The sequence below is a fragment of the Neurospora tetrasperma genome (genome assembly GCF_000213175.1).
Source record: "Neurospora tetrasperma FGSC 2508 unplaced genomic scaffold NEUTE1scaffold_4, whole genome shotgun sequence".
Taxonomy (NCBI): Eukaryota; Fungi; Ascomycota; class Sordariomycetes; order Sordariales; family Sordariaceae; genus Neurospora; species Neurospora tetrasperma.
The window spans coordinates 2,590,991-2,609,811 of NW_009799102.1; the positions used below are offsets into that span (position 1 = coordinate 2,590,991).

The 18,821-nt window shown below is 51.1% G+C and overlaps 8 protein-coding genes across 8 annotated transcripts; 3 read left to right on the forward strand and 5 right to left on the reverse strand.

Moving 5' to 3' along the window:
* Positions 1 to 820: 820 nt before the first annotated feature.
* NEUTE1DRAFT_102036 (uncharacterized protein) lies at positions 821 to 1,360 on the reverse strand (the record flags this gene model as incomplete). Its single annotated transcript, XM_009854033.1, has 1 exon — positions 821 to 1,360. The coding sequence occupies one exon, from the start codon at positions 1,358 to 1,360 to the stop codon at positions 821 to 823; it is 540 nt and encodes a 179-aa protein (XP_009852335.1).
* A 1,450-nt stretch (positions 1,361 to 2,810) lies between these two features.
* Positions 2,811 to 5,001, reverse strand: NEUTE1DRAFT_102037 (uncharacterized protein; the record flags this gene model as incomplete). Its single annotated transcript, XM_009854034.1, has 2 exons — positions 2,811 to 4,304; positions 4,843 to 5,001. 2 exons carry the CDS (start codon positions 4,999 to 5,001, stop codon positions 2,811 to 2,813), a joined length of 1,653 nt encoding a protein of 550 aa, XP_009852336.1.
* A 621-nt stretch (positions 5,002 to 5,622) lies between these two features.
* Positions 5,623 to 7,434, reverse strand: NEUTE1DRAFT_102038 (uncharacterized protein; the record flags this gene model as incomplete). The annotated part of the gene is made up of 9 exons (XM_009854035.1): positions 5,623 to 5,722; positions 5,844 to 6,022; positions 6,105 to 6,293; positions 6,367 to 6,472; positions 6,549 to 6,762; positions 6,815 to 6,933; positions 6,987 to 7,081; positions 7,193 to 7,272; positions 7,344 to 7,434. 9 exons carry the CDS (start codon positions 7,432 to 7,434, stop codon positions 5,623 to 5,625), a joined length of 1,173 nt encoding a protein of 390 aa, XP_009852337.1.
* A 991-nt stretch (positions 7,435 to 8,425) lies between these two features.
* On the reverse strand, positions 8,426 to 9,419 carry NEUTE1DRAFT_123233 (uncharacterized protein; the record flags this gene model as incomplete). The annotated part of the gene is made up of 2 exons (XM_009854036.1): positions 8,426 to 9,193; positions 9,281 to 9,419. The coding sequence occupies 2 exons, from the start codon at positions 9,347 to 9,349 to the stop codon at positions 8,426 to 8,428; spliced, it is 837 nt and encodes a 278-aa protein (XP_009852338.1).
* A 1,187-nt stretch (positions 9,420 to 10,606) lies between these two features.
* NEUTE1DRAFT_102040 (uncharacterized protein) lies at positions 10,607 to 11,046 on the reverse strand (the record flags this gene model as incomplete). The annotated part of the gene is made up of 3 exons (XM_009854037.1): positions 10,607 to 10,810; positions 10,918 to 10,937; positions 11,034 to 11,046. The coding sequence occupies 3 exons, from the start codon at positions 11,044 to 11,046 to the stop codon at positions 10,607 to 10,609; spliced, it is 237 nt and encodes a 78-aa protein (XP_009852339.1).
* A 747-nt stretch (positions 11,047 to 11,793) lies between these two features.
* On the forward strand, positions 11,794 to 12,075 carry NEUTE1DRAFT_117479 (uncharacterized protein; the record flags this gene model as incomplete). Its single annotated transcript, XM_009854038.1, has 1 exon — positions 11,794 to 12,075. The coding sequence occupies one exon, from the start codon at positions 11,824 to 11,826 to the stop codon at positions 11,977 to 11,979; it is 156 nt and encodes a 51-aa protein (XP_009852340.1).
* A 131-nt stretch (positions 12,076 to 12,206) lies between these two features.
* On the forward strand, positions 12,207 to 16,882 carry NEUTE1DRAFT_123234 (uncharacterized protein; the record flags this gene model as incomplete). Its single annotated transcript, XM_009854039.1, has 13 exons — positions 12,207 to 12,259; positions 12,473 to 13,201; positions 13,297 to 13,336; positions 13,477 to 13,715; positions 13,802 to 14,101; positions 14,191 to 14,490; positions 14,608 to 14,843; positions 14,972 to 15,320; positions 15,549 to 15,683; positions 15,743 to 15,803; positions 15,938 to 16,146; positions 16,288 to 16,563; positions 16,630 to 16,882. The coding sequence occupies 13 exons, from the start codon at positions 12,207 to 12,209 to the stop codon at positions 16,661 to 16,663; spliced, it is 2,961 nt and encodes a 986-aa protein (XP_009852341.1).
* A 1,291-nt stretch (positions 16,883 to 18,173) lies between these two features.
* NEUTE1DRAFT_44488 (uncharacterized protein) lies at positions 18,174 to 18,500 on the forward strand (the record flags this gene model as incomplete). Its single annotated transcript, XM_009853294.1, has 1 exon — positions 18,174 to 18,500. A coding segment is annotated over one exon (327 nt), but the record flags the coding sequence as incomplete, so codon positions are not given.
* Between the last annotated feature and the right edge of the window lie 321 nt (positions 18,501 to 18,821).

The window sequence follows — 18,821 nt, forward strand, 5'->3', positions numbered from 1 at the left end:
CGGCAATGTGCTCCAGTTTCGACAGCAACGGCTTGGACTGCGACAGGGACGGCTCAAACGACGACGACGACCGATAATACCGGCTTCGACAACAATGGCTTCGATAACACCGGCTTCGACAACAATGGCTTCGATAACACCAGCTTCGACAACAATGGCTTCGATAACACCAGCTTCGACAACGCGGGTTTGACAACACCGGCTTCGACAACACTGGTTTCGACAATGCTTTCATCGACAACGACGACCTGCCGACAATTAGCATCTTGAAAACATCGAGGAGTATACTCACCGAATCGGTCGTACTATTTGTTTCGGCCACAGTGGTCTTTCCAATCTTTCAAACGGAAAGCGAGACCTCAACCGATTCGCTTCGGCGCAGTCTTTCTCGCAGACCAGCTTGGCCTCGGCCACATTCACCTGACCAAACTTTCTGGTCAAGGACTGGCCAAGGACCGCCCAGAAGAGAACCTGCAAGAATTGACCCTGAGGCAAGGAAGTGCAAGATCTGATTATTGCCCCTCCGTTGCTGGGAGATACAGGCAAACCAATGCGTTTGCCTCAAACTGGCCACTGGGCCAACAGGCCGCCAGGCCGCACCATCATCCACATGGATTGCATGATTCAGCCAGAGTGGTCACGTACAAGGGCAACGAATGCCAATGTGGCCTCGCGGCCTACGGGACCCGTGTGACCGTGACCGTGCTAGCCCAGTGATCACTCAAACCATCCAGCTTCCGAATGACTTGCCGGTCATGACCACCACAGCCACTCTAACAGATGCTTTGGGAGCCCTGAGCGTGTTACTCGTGGTGTGGGCCTAATCTTTGCGCCCAAATCGGACTGGTCCCCGAACTTCACCGTTGTTGCTCAGCCTGAACTTCTGTTTCAGTTCGACTAAGACAACTCTGCTTTCCACGAGACTATTCCGGGAAAACATGCAAGAACTGTTCCTGCGCCGGGTAATTGTGAAAACCGAGTATCTCCCTGGAACTCTCTTGTTGAACAAGAAGTCGTCGAGCTCATCCGTAGCGTGCTTGTTGTTGACGAAGATGATGGTGCGGCCGGGAGGTACCGTGTTGAGGAGATCAAGGCAAGCTTGCTTCTTCAGGTAGGGTTCGACCCAGATGGTGTCTTGCTTGATGTTGCTATGGGTGCTTCTAGCCCGACCAACGCGGAGTCGCACATGGTGGTCGGCAAGTTGGGTCGTGGCAAGGCCATGAGCGGCTTTGGTGAAAGCAGCTGAAAGAGTGCATATACTTGATGTTGCCCTCTTCCTGGTCTGTAGAGAAGAAAGAACATTAGCCCAAGCTCCTGCTGTTGGATCAGTCCCAACGTCTTTGCGAGGCCACCAGGCCATCAGGCCACGAGACCACACAGTCAAGGACTGCCCTGATAAAAGGCGCCACTAACACCGCCAACGCCAACAACGCCAACCACACCAACCAACTGCCCCGAGAGAACTTGCAAGAACAGAACTGTCCGGAGAGAACCTGCAAGAATTGACCTTGGAGTCAGAAAATGCAAGACCTAGTATCTGCCGTTGCTCCGTTGCCGTTGGAAACATATCGACGCCTTTGCCAAGCCACTCACTTACAAGGCTGCCTTACCAAACCACCAGGCTCCACCATCGCCAAGTGCGACAGTGAGGCGGCTCGGCCCGTATGATCGACCGTCCCGTAACCATCTACCCGAGAAGCTGGACCACCAGGAAGTCAGGGACATGATCGCTGGGACCACGAAGACGAGATAGATCGACGGCTGGACGGGAGAGATCTGCCGGACAACATAATCGTGGCCATCTTCCCGAGAAGGCAATCCATCGGAGCAAGGACCAGGAAGTCTGCGACATGATCGTTGAGGTCGCTGACGAGGAAGAGATCGTTGACGTCGGTAAGGAGGAATGGATTGACGACGGGAGGTAGATGAGGTCTTCGAGAGATATCCTGTCAAAGTGAGCCGCGATACACAAACCAAAGGTACATTACCTATGTGCAGCTGGAGGGGGCCATTCACGCCTTTCGCGGCCTTCGCGGCCTTCGGACCCAGAACGCCAACCGCCCTGAGGCCCAGTGGCCGATTGCCATTGAGAAGCAGAAGGCCACGTTAGCTTCCGCCATGACCAACAAGGACTTGCATCGTCCCTTGGCCGTTGCGCGCAGTTTCGCACTCTTGCAGCGTCGAATTTTCCCGTCGTGGGACGACGAAAAATTGCCCGGAGGGCTGAGAGGGATAACGTCTTGTTCTTTTTCATGGTATCCTTCTCTAAATGTTCTGTGTACTTGGGACCATCGGACTAGAATATCTAAGCGATGTCCAAGTCTTGTCCGGTGAGCGAAAGCAAATGAGTAGCAGTAGCCACCCTACGCTGAAACAGTAACCATGGTAAGATCCGAAACCGTCTGAGTGATAAGATGGGTGAAACCGAAAAGGAAATGAAAAACCAAAACGGCAAAGTTAAACGGTTTTCCACCAGATTGCCTTGGGGCACGCTCGTTCTATACCTTGGGCATCTCCAAATCCCAAATTTCCCAACCGCCAAGGCCCAACAACGCCCATAAGCAAACATCAAATACGAGACGAAATGAAACAAACTGAATTCCTTGAGAACCAGAAACCGTAACCGTAATCATAATCGTGATCGTAACGTAATCGAAATCGTAATTCGTAAAGTCGTAAGTCATAAACCAGAAAGCCGAAAACAGAGAAGCACGTACTGATAGGAGAACAACCCATCATTATACACCTTGCTGACTCCTGCCACTGCATGAACTGAGCGGAGCAAGGCCCCGATCCCTGACTTTCTAACACTATAGATCCAGGTGGTCGAGACCATATCCCTCAGCAGAAATTGCAGAGAAGACCTGGGCTTCCACAGAATCGAACCCTCCTTGCGGTAGTTGCTCCTGATGATCCTGATATAACAGGGGATCCCAAGAATCAATTTCCTCTTGAAAAGACTGTTGCTCTGGTGCCCGCTGTTGCTCCTGTGGTTGATCTTGCTCCTGCTGCTGCTGGAGTATGATCGGGTCTGCAACTGCTATGGTTGCGGCTGTATTGATGAGTGTGGGTGGGCGTTCGGGCGTTCTTTCAGCGGCAGGCATGGGTATGGGCGCAGGTAGTTGCTCGAGGTTAAACACGGTCACTTTCGGTTGTACTCCATTTGGCTGGGTGGCTGCCGCCGTGATTCCATTTTCGTTCCCATCTTTGCCGAGGAAGTCAACGTTCAAGTTGACAATCTGGTGGTTGGGCACCCGGACGTTCTGGGTGGGCTGAAAGCCTGGTTGAAAGACAGGCTTGACGGGATGCGAAACCGTGGTAATAGGAACGCTTACCGAGATTTCGTTTGAGTTAGTTGGGTGGTTGAAGCGAGGGTTGAAGGAGTTGTGTTGCACGCCACGATCCACCGCAGCGCCATTGCTAGAGTTGCCGGAAATTGCGTTTAAACCGTTGGCTAAGTCATTGTCCACCAGACTTAGTAAGGTATCCCCCAAACGCAGGCTGTTGTTGTAGAAGGTCGCGCTATTCACTGAAAGGTTGTAGCCCAGGCTGTTAGGCCGAGTAAGGCCCATCGCGCTGCCGTTCACCGTGTCAACATTTCCCATGTAGCCTTCATCTAGACTGTTGACTCGGTTGCTGTTCTGGTTGCCGTGCACCCCAAAACCGTTCCTGGCGTCGCTTGAATAGGCCAGTGGAGCTGAGCGAGTGGGAACACCAAAGGTCAATCCGTTTCCAACATGATGGGTGCCAAGTGGAAAGCCATCGCCGTCCAAGCCTTGTCGAGATCCGTTGCCGAGTCTCTCTGCCCCAGAGAGGGACCCCATAGCCATGCCCACGCCCATACCCTGGTTGACAGCATTGCTCGAGTTAATGACCGGAGCAGTGGTCATCACCCAAGTACCGGCAGTGGCAAGGCGAGTGTAGGGCGGCGGGGGGGTCTCATACTTCTGGGCTTCGGCCGGTACCGAGAACTCTCGGGGGCCGTGGGTGTAAGCAGCAAAAGGGATTTCGTGATGTTTCTGGGGTTGCTGGTAATGGCGCTGTTGCTGGTCCTGTTGCTGTGGCAGGGCATGCCTGGGGGTTTGCGCAGACAAAGAAGACGATGAGAAGCCGGGGGTGTGGCGGTTATTGACGTTGTGGTTCTCATTGTCACGCTCGTTGTCTTCCCGGGCACGCTTTCGCGGGTTAACGTGTGAGGCCGGGGCTACCGCATTCCGTATGGCTTCATTGGCCTCCGCATCCATTTCTTCAGCAATTTCGTAACCATCGCGCCTAAGTTTCCTCAAGAGTGCATTAACGCGAATCTATTTTGCAATGATGATTAGTGCATATTCTCCAGGCATCAATACTACCCAGTGTTAAATTGCTTTAAAAAAAAAGATCTCCATAATACAAATAGAAGCCAGATCAGCTGGTGGACGTCGAGGATCGCTTTAGCATAGTAGCCGTCGGCGAATCCATTTCATGGGAACACCGAAACAGCTGAGCAATATGCGAACGCCGACAATGTATTTATGAGGATAAGATCGAGAAAAGTTGCAATATCTTTGATTGTGACCGCGATCCGAGATCGATGGTGATGTAAAGATAAAAAAATAGAAAAATATTCGAATGGGTTCAAGTGCAAACCAAGATTCGAGTTTGCTGGAAATTGCAATAATGGTTGGTTGAAATAGGAAACAGACCATGGAATGTAACCTTGCTTCATTGGAATGTACGTTGAGTAACTGGAATGTGACAAGCAAGGAAGCTGAGCTATCCCTACAAGTTTCTTTGTTTGACGACATGTTCCTGGGGGACAAAGCAAACAAACATCGAGCAATAGCAGAGCAAGTAACATACCTGGGTACTTTCTTGACTTTTCGAGCCCATATATGCGGTGACGCTCGCTAGATCGTACTTGATCTTCTCGCCATTGATAAATACCCCACACAAAAGCTTGTAGTCGCTACCCGTCAGGCTGAACGCACCCTTGGAAGCTTTAGAAGACTTGGATAACATCGTAGCAGGTACTGTGATATTTTTCGAGACGTGGTGTTGTTTGGTGATACCCTATAGAAGGCCTGAGGCGTGGTCGAGCCAAGTTTTGAGAGATTAGGTGGTTTGGCAGGTTTGTAAGATTGTTGGAGGATAGGAAGTGCTGATTGGAAGCTTTCAGCAGATGGTTTTCGTGGTAGTTGATGATATGTTGCTGCTGTTGGCGATCAAGTCTGCGGAAGTCGAGAAAGAGGTTAGAACAGAGAGGGTACTGTCAATAGTGGGGAAATAAAATCGTAGATAGGTGGATATGCGAGCAACTTGTAGGATATAAATATTGTTGATTGCCACGGTCGGCGTTATCGGCTGCGAAGGTAGAAAAAAAGGACGAACTTGGAGCCGAGTAGATAAGCGTGAGTAACTTTTCAGAGGTTATAGTACCTTAATCATTCGAGCGCCTTGATTTTGGACACCACGTGTCCAGTAAAAACGTAGTCTGGTTGATCTGTACACCTGGTGTGTACCGTATAAACTCTGGAAATCCAGAAAAGAGGTCAGATACAAGTGTGCGGATTTTGTAGGGTTAAAGGTTTGGTGATCGCGTTTAGCTGCGTGTATGCTGATGGTAATGCGCATGGCGAAGCTTTAACCCTGCGTTGACCTTTTCCGAATTTCCCGGATTTTGAAAGCCTGCTTTGGATGCATTGATTGTATGCTGGCCAGCGTCAAGTGCAGGTTGCATGCCCTAAGGTTGAGGATAGGTAGGTATCCCAAGGAAAAGCACAAGCTTCAGCGTCGCGTCATCCTAAAGTTGCAAAGTGGACAGACGGCCGGGGACCGGGGACTTCCTTTCCTCCACGAGCTACTCAGCGGCGATTACTCGAATCTTTGCCAACGGTATACGGACGACAACTCGTTGGCGAGTTCGGTGAGGATGGTGAATTGAGTGACATGACGCCGCCAGAATGCGGGAGAATAACGGGTTGCTGGAGAAAATTTGGTAAAGGGCAGTGGTTGCAAAGGCCAGATATACCGGACTGACACACTAGACTTGCGGAAGATTGTCTTTCTGGGCCACACAATGCTGGCAGAGCTACAGGGAACAAATTTTGAGCCTGTAATTGAACCACTGGCGAGTAGGAGTATTGCGCGCGATGAGTAATCTCGAAGAGCTTCACTAGCTGAAGTGGCACATGTGCTGGCAACTGCTCCTTGTCGTGCTGAACGTTGGGTGCTCTGAAAGGAAAACTAATGCAAGTCTGGTTCACCAATTTGGCGAATTTGTTCGGTAGCGAATCCCAACAAAGGGAGCTTGCCTGGAGATGACGGGGCCACTCAAATGTATACTGACGTAGTGAAATGCTTCTCTCCTATTGATATCTTGCACACTGATGTTGTTGTTGGCGAGTAGCCGACAGGGAAAAGAAGAGCTATGGCGCCTGAGTAGCAAAATAGTTGGCTCATCGTGATCGGGTAGGCTTCGGCAAGCAAGAGTCTGGAAAAGAGAACTACCTGTCCTCGAGATCTGGGGTGCCCAAGAGCGTAATCTTTGCCACGATTGCTTGGCTAACTGTTTTCTGCTTTTGTCGTTGTAGTCGCTGTTGTCGTTGTCATTGTATTGTTTGAGGAAGTGGACGACGACGTGGAGGAGAGAAGAAGGAGGAGGAAAGAGAAGGACAAAAGAACGAAAGAAGAGCAGATCCCAAAATTTTAGCTTGGGTTTGCCCACAAGACCACCAGTTTGGTGACGGTTGTCACCGAGAAGCGAACCCAGGGCTGCCGTACCTTCACCCAAACGGCCAAGGAAACGCCAGAAAACCGGGAGACCTAACTTGACAATCTTCAGACTTGATCATGACCCGACTTAGTGTACTGTTGTGATTCGGGCTAGCCAAAGCAAGGATACGCGGGCTATCGTGGTAACTGGGGAGGATCGGAACTTGACCAACGCCAAATCTCGGCAGGCCCAGATTTTGGAATTTCCTCAGGCTTTGGCTAGTATGGATCACTCCTCGAGAAGTTCGTTGAGGTTTGGTATCGCTACGTGTATCGGAATGGCGGTTACCGGCCTGTCAGGCCAGTTAGCAGGCTCGCAGTGAACGTCCTGGCGGTCGAGTATGGGAAGGAAGGTGGTCAAACGGCGTAAACTGATGGAACTGTCCCAGAGTATAATGTGGGGGGCCAGCTGTGGCTAGCCAAGGTGGCATCGAGGTACTGATGGGCCAAGCTGACGGACGAGCGGACGAACAGTGACCATGATGGTTGGTGGTGATTCACTGACTTGGGCCTGTAAGCCTATGAGAAGCGGAAAAGGGAGGTATTAGGCATCAAGGGAGATGGATGGAACGGCCGCAGAACATAGGGACAAGCATACCCGATATATAGCAATAATCCTGGAGGCATTGACTTATTCAAGCCGTGTGATTCTTGGAGGCCCGGGGCCAGCGACATGGACATGTGGGTTGACGGTTGGAAATCGTCTAGAAAAGAAGTACGAACGAACGTATACTGAAAGTCGGTGCGTTGTTGGATCAGAGCGAGTCAAATGTAGGTACCTTATGATTGCGGTTGAGAAAAGAGAAATGCCCCCCCGTCGCCAAGCCAAGTCTAAAATCCCTGGAAATAGAAAGTTAGGGTGGGGTGCTCTTTCCTCTTGTCAAAGCACTGGCCGTGACGAAGTACTTTTCTTGCACTTGCAAGCTTCAGTTGCGGGGGCCGGAAGCAGGAATACCAGGTACTTATAAATTAGAAGCGATTACGCAACGACTTTTGAAACAGAGAGATTTGACCCAACTGTGTGATAATGGGTGGTTTGAGGCTGACAACGTGGGCATATGTGGTTGACAGCTGGAAAAGTTCCGGGGAGTAAGCAAGCCAGTGGTGTACCATAGTATTTTGATGGAACCAGAGAGACAGGAACGACTGTCATGGTGGCCTTGAACGACACGCCACAAGGCGAAAACACCGAGTGTCCTGGTTGAACGCTTTCGAAATTATACCCGGAAAATCAGCCCAACCTTCAAAAACATGAAAGAGCACTGACACCCAAAGGGCATGCAAGGACGTACCTCACCAGTAACCATCATTCATTATCTTCGTTAAACCTATAATCGTACAATGGCAAACAGATTCCAGCAAAGATAAGACAGCTGCTATGCATCAAGCAGAGGACAAGAGAGGTAAACACTCAAAGCAAAAGACCAAGGAAAACCGACCGCCCGTCATAAAACCCAAAAACCAGATACCCATCCATAGCTAGTCGAAGAATAGTAGGCTGTTTGTGAATATCAAACTGTATGTATCCCAAGAAGCCCTTGTACCCAAAGAATAAGAAAAAAACAAGATAGAGACAGATAACAGAAGCAGGAACAACGAGGGAAAAAGTCATCTGGATCCGTATCCATCGCGGATTGTTTTCAATAGTGACTGGCACTGCTCCCCCTTAACATCAACACTGATACTGCTGAGCATCCCAGTCTTCCTGCTTGACCATGCCGGTCTGGTCCTCATGTTCCATCATGGTAGCATGTACCCGAAGTTGTTCAGCAGCATGCTGTTCGTTCTGCTGAGAGTCGCTTACAGCAAAAGCCATGGCATAGGTATCCAATTCGTATCCCATTCCATAGCTAGCGTAGGCAGGTAAAGTGGACTGCCAGGATCCGGTGGGGGTGATGGTGGTGGTGGCGGTGGACGAGCCAGTGGTGAAAGAAAAAGGGGTGTCTGGATGGCCGAGCAGCATCTCGGTGGGGCATGCCGTGACCGCTGCCCGGGTACAGATGTGAGGTGACGCCGTATGAGCATCCGAGTCGCTGCAGGGAGTGAGGAACCGCATGTGCATTCGGGATTGTATGTCGGACATGGGCTTGGCCATGGAGGTCGGTGTGGAATACACACGGTCGAGGGGTGACGGTTCGGGAGGTATGAAATCTTTCTCGTCCTTGAGAGGCGGGGATGGCATCGTCGCGGATGCGGCTTTGCTCTTGGACACTTCATCCTCCTTCTCTATCTCAACTGTGATTGCTTTCTTCTTTGGCTTTTCTCCCACCTTCTTCTTGGCCTTTGTAACTCGATTCTCGTCGGTATTCGTACGATTCCTCGGTCGGGGTTCGGTGCCTAGCATGGAGGCTCGGAATCGCGCGTAACGCATGCGGGCGGCATGGCCGTTCGATATCTTCTGGCAGAGAAACGGGCTGGCGGCTACCTCGTTCCAGTCGATCTGTAGAGGCAATTTCAAGTCAGCCAAACAGAGTTCGGACAGCCACCCCAATGGTACGCATAACAGACGGGAGAGGTAGTCACTCACATCCTTCAGAGACTTTTGCTGGAGGATGGCGAACAGGAACCTCGCCATGGCATTTTCGGTAGCAGACATATTGGCGATGACCGGACTAGCTTTCCCTTCCTGATGCCTGAGGATGTCGTCTTGGTTTCTGGAAGGTGGTTTCAAAGCCAGCCAACGGCGAGAAAAGGGAAAGTCTGGGGGAAAGCAAGGAGGGGGCAGCCACAATATGTACTATTAGCCGCTGGGAGTGCTGAGACTTGTCCAACCATTCAGCAGCAAGGCAGCCTTGGCTTCGGTCAGAATTACCCACTGTAGCCGGTGCGCGGGCGCTGTCGAGGTGTGGGGGCGTGAGTCAAGATAATGTAACTCGAGCGATAGTGGACAGGGTGTTGAGGGTGTGGATGAAGCATGATACTAGTAGACAGGGCTGGCTGTTGGAGGGAAACGAAGGGGGAGAGACGATAGGTTTATGTCTGTCTCACCAAAACGGTAGGCAAGTCAATACGGGGCGAGGATGGCAGCTGGTCGGAGAGGCAACGTGCGTATTGTGTCACGGTACCAGGCACTACAGTAGTCTCGGTACTAAAGAAAGATGTTGGTAGCAAGGAGCAGTATCGTGTACCGGCAGCAATCCGAGGCAGATGGCCTCCTCTCAATCTTCCTTTCCCTACGAGCAGAGCACAGCCGGGCAGGCACTCCATGGCCATTGAGATAAAGGAGATTTCGGGGGAAACGGCTGGAATGGGTGCAAGGTGCATGAAAGCCTGTCTGCAAAGGGCAGCATTGAGTGGTTCAATGGGCAGCAATCAGCGTTGCTAGGTAGGAAAGGGCAGCCGATCCTGACATGGAATCGATGGGGCGACAGCATCACAGATAGGCCACTTGGAGCGAGGTGCTGTAGACAGGAGGTAGGTATTGGTATCATTCAGGTAAGGTAAGAGCAAAGATATCGCCTTCCACTAGACACGGGCTAGCCCACACACCCTCCGGCCCGTTGTCCTGCCAAAGAAGAAATGTTGTTTGCTTTCAACTTTCCCGAATTGGAAACGAGGCGATACAATGAGAGTGGGAGAGAAACACGGAAGGGAGACACGACATGGTTGCGAATCAAGTACGGCATTCAAAGAAGTAAAAAAAAGAGGAGACAAGGATCATTTGAACACTAAGGACATGGTGACGCCGCGTCGCCTCGTTTCGATTTTTTGTTCGTTTTTGCTATCCCCCATCCAAGGTCGCGTATAGTGGGTGGTGTTGGTGGGGTTGCAGCGGACGGACGCCATGCACGTCGGGAATGAGATCCAGGGACGGCAAGAGTAAAAGGCAGTAAGACAGTGAGACTATAATGAGTCACTCGACTGCGAGTCGGACGAGAGCCAAACGAAGAGAAAGGAGTGTCTCTTGTTGATTGGTGAGAGAGTTGACTTGTAACCGGGCAGGATAGGAGACTCGAGCGGGAACGGAAAAGGGCTGATCAATGGAGGGGGAAGATGGAAGCTGAGATGTTGGAATGGTGGGCACTGCATGGTTGAGAGCCAGGTAGCTGCTAGATGCCTGCTGGTTCAGTAGGTAGCTCTGTGTCTATAGATACCTCTACCCCCTCATTGGAGGAATACTACCAGACGGGAGTCGTACCTGACTTAATAGAAAACCGAACTTACACCGAAGACCTCGCTGGTAGCTTTTTTGCCATCCTGTTGCCTAAGCAAAGTTGTTTGCAATGAATAAAAGAAAAAACCTCGTCGGAATTAGACCCTATGACTCTAGCGTTATGAACTGTTTTCTCCCATCTCGCCGGAAACGGACAGATAGCAGGCGCAGATGGTTTGAGAGGGTGGCATTAATCAAGGGGGCGATGACAGGAGCCAGAATGAGATGAAATGTTTGAGAACTTGGGGGCGCGGGACGTTGGAGGTCCTGGAAAATTACGTGGTAACAGCGCGTCGCAATCGGCACTGTAGCTGGTCTTCCGCGCGATGCTGGCGCCAAGTCACTTGATCAGGCGATCCACTCACAATGAATTTCTCCAGTCCCCCCTGTCCTGTGTCCTGGACCTTTTTGTCCAATGATCCAAGTCCTTCCGAGTCTCCCCGTGTCGTGCCTGTGTTTAGGTCGTTCTGTTCCCGTCCCCTCTTTAATGCGTGCGTGCCACAGCGCCAGGCAGAACCAAGTGTCTTGGGAAACCTGAGGCAACAACTTTCAGTTCTCTGTGGTCTCTTCCGATGTTAGACATGCACGGACCCCCGCACTTAGACCCTTGCTCAGCCAATCACCATCCAAAGCACCGGTGCCTCTCCACATAATGTGCACAGCATGAGCCAATCACGCCATTGGATTACCGGGCTCGGTTGAATGTTGCAGCCGTGGCTGATTTGGTTTGGGAACGTGGGCAGGACACACTGAAAAGGCCATCCTTCCTTAGCAGACCTTAGCAATTTCGCCATCAACCCTATCTCGTTCGTGGACTCGCACTCGACCAATTCATGACTGCTGTCCCGTCCAGCCCATCGCAATTGTTACCACTCGATCGCCTCGCCCGCGCCTCTGCCATCGCGTCCTTAACAGACATGAACAAGAACTGGAACGACCGGGCCGACAAGGACCTCTTCTTTACCATTCTCAATGTAAAGAACATCGGCGTCATCAGCGGCTCGGAATGGATCACCATCGGCAACACCATGCGCGCCATGGGCTACGGCTTTACCAACGAGGGATGCCGGTAAGTGCTTTTGTTGTCGTGTTATTCGTGTTATCTCCATAACAAACCTCAAGTCAACAAGGAGTTTGACTCGCGTGCCAAGTCATCAAACTACATATTGATTATCTTTTGGGATCCTGTATCCGTCTTGACTACTGGCATTGATGCTGTCTTCTCTGTCTTCTCTGTCTCTCTCTGTTTGTTGTCTTGTGTTCCTCGTCATCGATCCATCCATCGTCTTTGCCTGTCTGTATGCATCAAGACTGCATAAACATGTCGAGGTTTCGCCTAGATAAACCAACCAGGTTGACAAGAGGTCATTGTTACCACCCTGATCCATTGTTCATCCCTTAACAATCCTTAACATGATTTCCCATGTGGTTGGATGGATAGCCGTGGATATACACAATCATTTTGTTCTCCATCAACTACTCACCTGTCTCGCCATGACATGCTTCAGCCGGCTTCCTTTGCCGCCAGTGCATATCAAGAACTGTGAGCTAACCTACCCACGGCAGACAACACTTCCAAGGCCTTCGCCGTGCCCAGCATAAGAGCGAAGGCGGCGTTGCAACCGCCTCCCCTGACCCCAACCGGAGGGTAGATCCCACTCTTAACCCAATCACAAGGAGGCCGGGACCTGGACGTGGTCGCCCTAAGAAGCAGCAAAACACGGCCCAGGGGCAGTCCCCCGCCAGCACGGCTTCGGTCTCCGAAACGGGAACCACCGGCCCCAGTGTTACCCCGATCCCTCCCCCGGTTGTTCCTGGTGCTCCCGGTCAGAGCACCACCGCGATCCCCGTCCCCGTTGTTCCTGGCATGCCCGCTCCGCCCGGTGGTATGCATCCCGCTGCCATGGCCCAGGTTCATGCCCAGGCCCAGGCCCAGGCCCAAGCCTACGCACAGCAGCAGCATGCCCAGGCTCAACTTCAAGCTCACGCGCAAGCTCAGGCTCATAACCAAGCTCAGGCTCAGCAGGCCCGCGTCCAGCAAAATGGACGAGGCGGAAACCAGGCTGGCGGTCAAGGGCCGGCTAACCAGGGTGTCCAGGCTCAATCTGGCGGACAGTCGGCTGATGGAGATGATGTTGCCGTGGACCCTAGCCTCGAGGACGGCGACAACGACGAGCAGCAGCACCCCAACAAGCGACGCAAGATGGAACAGGACCCTCTGGACGACGCGGCGGTGCTGAATGCCTTGGCCGCCCACAACGACCCAGCATCAACCGCCGCACACTTTGCGCCAGAGTGAGTTGATCTTTACGTTGCCCCTCCTGTCTAACGCCTCACCTACCTATGCCGTTGCGGCGCTAAGATTTCCTTCAAGCTTCAACTACGAAGAGGCTTAAGGTCCCAACAACCTTGATTGCGGGCAGGTATGCGGTAAGGGAAGGTGGTTGATGGGCGTTTCCGGTTGTGTTTAATGGGATTCTGTGTTTCGGCTATAGGTATCTGGTCCCGGCCCCCCCCCCTCCGAACGTGTCAGGAGGTGGCAGTTGGTGTGTGTTTTAGTTATCGAGCAGTTATCGAGTACGTTTTCGACGTCGACGATTGTATTTTGCCCGCTCCGACTTGTCTTGCAGGATGGTCACGAGCATCACACTTGCAACGAGTACGGCTTCTTTTATGCGTTTCATGGCCTGAGATATTCGTTTCGGTATAAGTCACCTGTTTTGTTATCTCTCGTTTCCTATTCGTTGCCTGTGATGAAATATGATAACAGTGTTCTCATAGCGAGTCGGCTTTCCTTCCCCTCTTTCGGGTATATAATGTGACAACAATCTCAAGCCCTCCCATCTCTCCTCCTCCCCCTCCCCCACATCTTCCACGGTTCATCAACTTCTCGAGATCAACCTCAACTATCTGGTCTTCCTCAAGCCATCAGCCCATTGCTGCTCACGTTGAACTCAACAAGCCAGTCAACAGAACCGTATTACGCGCTTCTCGCCCAACAACACTCGTCACAATGTCTAATGCCGACGAGATCCCCAAGGAGAGCAAGTGGGGCAACGATGCACACTCAGCTCTCTGCGTAGCTCTCGCCGAGGCCCTGATTGCTGCTGGAAGCAGTCCCGCGCAGAAGAAAGACCTCATTATGGCCGTCATGAAGGCGTGTGGTCAACTTGGATTTACATGGGAATCTGTGCGGTAAGTGTGATACGTGTGTTCTTATTGGGTTTCCAGCTGTACCGCCCGCGTTTTGTCTGCTTGTGTTTCTTTTGTTTTGTTATTCAAAGTTACCAAAAACGCGTCTTCCTCTTCCTGCCATGCCCTTTTCTCCCACCTTCATTACTCCCACAAAACTTCTGCGATATCTACGCTACAACTACAAACGGTTCAACTTTTTGTCCCACCACCCAGCCCTTCCTTCCGAGAAGTCATCGCAAAATGCCGCGTTGGGACGAGCAGACCCATATCGATCTGATGATCGCCCTCTACACGGCCTTGCAACCCAGCATGACCAAGGAAATACAGGACTTTGTCGTCGAGGCCATGCGATCCAAAGGCCATGAAGACGTTGGATGGGACGCGCTCCGGTAAGCTACATGCGGTGAACCGATTTGGTGCTCGTTCCCTTACCCAGTTTGATCGTCTTGTCTCGCCAAGTGGCTTGCAAACTCGATGCTATAAAACCCCTCCTTTCTTCCGGCTAGCTGTATCCGAGTTCTCTCCCCTTTCCCTCAAACACACAAAGACCCAGCATCGTCCTCGCCCTTCTCTCACCCTTCCACGAAAACCTACTTCACATCAACGGAAAGTCCTCGCATTGCAATCAAAATGCCCAAGTGGGAGGAAATCCGCGATGATCTCTTCCGCGCGTACATGAACGCTACTGGCGTGATCACCCCGGAGATGCAGGTCTCGATCGAGAAGTCCATGCAACCGTATGGTATGAAATGGAATGCCATTAGGTATGTGATTATTATAGCAGGCGGGCGTCTTTTCTTTTCTTTTTTTTTTTTTTTTTTTTTTTTTTTTTTTTTTTTTTTTTTTTTTTTGCGAACTCGGAGGTACCAGATCCACCCACAGCTGGTCTTGATCCAGCACTGTCTGTTTGTGCTATAAGTTCTCTCCCCTTCTGGTCCTGCTCCTCTCTCCCTCCTTCTCCCCAGCAACCTACATGGTCCATTGCTGCCGGCTCACCAATTCCATCATCCCATCTCAACACAACCAACATATCCAACTCAGTCACCATGTCTTCGCAGCGGTCTGCGCAGCGAAACTTGACCAGGTGGGATCAAAAGACTCACGAGGACATCATGTTGGCGATGTTTGAGCATTTCCGTCCCACGGCAGCTGACATGAAGGAGATCGTTGAGCTCCTTCATGTCCAGAAGGGTCACACCTTCACAGATGGCGCTCTATTGTACGTTGAGACGAAACCGAGAGGATCTCCACCTTTCGCTTCGTTTGCTTCCCCATGGAGTATAAAGATCCCTCCTCTCTCCCTCCCTCTTCCCTCCTCGCTCTCTCACTCTTTCACATCTCCATCAACACCATCGCAGCAGTAGCAACAACACACTATCAGCACAACCACCAACCCCCAGAGCTTCGCCTTGTGCTTCAGTTTCGCAAAGAATCAAGCTGCTCTCAGCCTCAAGATGGAGGAAGAGGACCACGAAGCACAGTTCTACGTGGCCAAGGCTTCCAAGCCCACCAACTGGGACCACGATGCCCATCTGACGCTGCTCCAGGCCGTCATGATTGAGGCGCTTCCTTCGAAGCCCCAGTGGGACAGGATTCTGCAGCGCGTTGCTAGAAAAGGCTATACATATACACAAACTGCAGTGCTGTAAGAATTCAAGCCCGTTCTTGCCGCTTTTTCTGCCGCATTCCACCCGGGTGGGCGGTCACCTTATCCTCCCCTTGGCCCCTCTTTTCATTACTACCTATACATTTTTTCTGCCGGTTTGGGCCACATCACTCCTCCCTTCCTCCCGCAACTCACTTTCCAACTTACTTCCCACCACCTCCTACATCAAGCACCACCACGTCTGCTCTCCAGCCTCATCCATCATGGTGGATTCGGAAACCGAAAAGGTCGCCGAGACCAGAATGACGTGGAACCACAATGCCGACAAGCACCTCATCGGCTGCGTCGTTGATGAGATTGTTCCCGGCGAGGAGACCTACAGAAATCTTGCAGCGCGCATGAATACGTTGGGTTATGGCTGCACACCCAAGGCCGTGAAGTAGGCTGCTACTAACCATCTTTCTTTTGCCTCTGCTTTTCTATCGCTTTCTTCGTTCGCGCTTTACCTTAATTTTTCATTTCAACTTGACCACTTCATATGTGATCAAACAACCAATACTAACCACCTTCTCATCCACAGGCAGCACCTTCAGAAACTCCGCCGGAAGGAAGGCGTTTCCGCGGCGGTCGCCTCTGACAGCGGCGCTAACACGTCCACCCCGACCAAGGGCCGCAAGCGCGCTGCTCCCGGCAGCGGCGTCAAGAAGACTCCCGGCACCGGTCGCGGCAAGAAGGCTGCTGCTGCCAAGACTGCTCCCTTGGTGATCAACTCGGACGATGAGGATGACATCAAGGAGTCTCCGGAGAAGAAGCTCAAGACGGAGGAGAGCAAGGTGAAGGAGGAGTATGATGATGGGTGAGTACCTTGCTGAATGTCCTGTGTCACGGGGAGTGGAAAGTAAGGATGCTAACATTGAGATAGTGTCGACGACTACATGTACCCTAATGAGATTTAATCTCTGCTGGGTTGGATGTCGTCCGTTGCGGCTGCGATGATTCGTGGATTTTTACCATGAACTGCTTGCTGCTGTCTAGCTCAACCCCAAACAACCATCGGAACCATTTGCAGGAAGTCCCAGTTGACTTTTGACTTCGACTATCGACAATGGATCTGAAGGTCACGGGCGTGAGTTACATGGATGGACAGACGGTAGTCTTCTCGCCTCTTCTTCACTCAACAACACATCTGCATACGACTCACGGAACGTTTTATGGACATGGACATAGATCGGACTCTAACGGACTTTTCATATTTTCGCTGGCTGGCATTGACATCTGATGGACATGGTTGGTAACAGATACCACGATACTTGGCTTTACAACACATTCGACATCTCTGGAGCACTTTCACCTCTACTTTCGGCTTTCGTTTTTATAGCATGGAGTTGGAAGGAAAAGGATTAGCAGGCGCAAAGGATTTGTTGCTGGGTCTGGTCTGGTCTAGTGGCGTTTGGCCTTAAGCATCCGTCGGGGTTTTGCTGGTTTATGGAATGGAAATGATTCATGGTCTAGTCTGTTTTCTGGTATGGACAGATGGTTTTTCGTTCATAGTATCGCAGGACTCATGGATGGGATAGCATTGATAGAACCTCGACAGGTGAGGTGTTGAGGATCGAATCATTGATGCTTTCCCCTTACTTTTTCCTCTCGAAAATGGAAGTGACTTTGATACATGTGACTTGCTTCCAACCTGCAGCCGTGTTGTACATGTCTTGTCCATGACAAAATTGATGGGGTCTCTGTCCGTAGCTAGAAAAGGCCTTTACAAGACTGTAACAGAAGTTACAGGAACTCGAAAACACATTAGCTAGAGTTCCTTGGGGATATTTTCATCCAATAACTGCCTCAAAATTAGGGTCAAAGATATCACGAAGATGCTCAGATGCATGATAAGTATATACCCATGGTCTACTGTACTAGCCGTTACGTTTTCAGTTTATTCTCATGGTCATTCGGCAAGTCAACCTGGTCCCAACAATTTCTGCCAGGGACGAGCTTGTATAGCAGTGTTCATTACCTAGAGGTACATTCGAGCCTGCGCGTAGCGACTACGCATTGGCCCCGCTAAAGTCCACATGCCAAGTTTTTGCCCCGACAGGTGCGCTGCATTTGAACAAGCATTACATCCCGCACCAGAAGCTTCTGTGCTTGTGATTACTTGTTATGAGAGTTTCAACAGATTCATTCACTGGCACAAGGCTTTCCTGCAGTAAATGCTTGTTTTGGTCAAGTTCTCAACGAGTGTCCACCGAGCGTCTGTCGCTGCGCAAGCAAAAGAAAAAGTGGGTCAATTTCAGGGGCTGTGGCACAGAGAGTGCATGGCAGTCGGAAGGTGCACTCCGCGGCCAACACACAGGTTGTGCTCGACCTTGACATAAGTACCTACCTTGGGAAATTGCACTGGTTGACATCACGATGGCTGGCAACTATGACTGCGAACTTTTCTTTTCTTTTTCCTCTGAGTGACAACGTTCCTTTTGCTATTGTCGCGACGGGAAGTCGATAGATTCCATTGTCTTTTCATCCACCACCACGCAGCATCTCCGTTGCCACACAAGTACAAGGGAAAGCAACAGAATGGTGTCAATCATGAAAACCAATCTATCACATCGTGGCAACCGACTCTATTGCTATACGGAAGCAAAGACCTTTATCCTCGCCAAAGAAGAACCTCCAGACTCCGAGCGTGATCAAGATGAATGCGATGACCAACAAGAGCGCCGAGCCAATGTACGAAACCGAGAACCGACCAAAGGCGACAACCCAACTCTAGCGCCAGTAAACCAGAAGTGAAAGCGACCCTCGAAACATGACCAACTCCGGGAATGCAAATGTCTAAACCCAAGTCCCAACTCCAAGATTGGAAAGCAGAAAGCAGAGGAATTCCATCAGCCAAAGCAAAATCCCAAAAGAGCCGCCAGGATATGACCAAGGAAAACCCCAACCACAAAGGAGCGACAAGAGGCGAAATCTTTGATGTTGAGGCCGTATTGTACCTAGTTATCGGTCGTATGCGAGAAGGTACGGTACCGGCTGTCGCAGTTGGTGCTGCGTGGCGAGATTCTGCGTCCAATATCGTTAGAAACCATCCAACATATCAAGGGAATAGAGGAA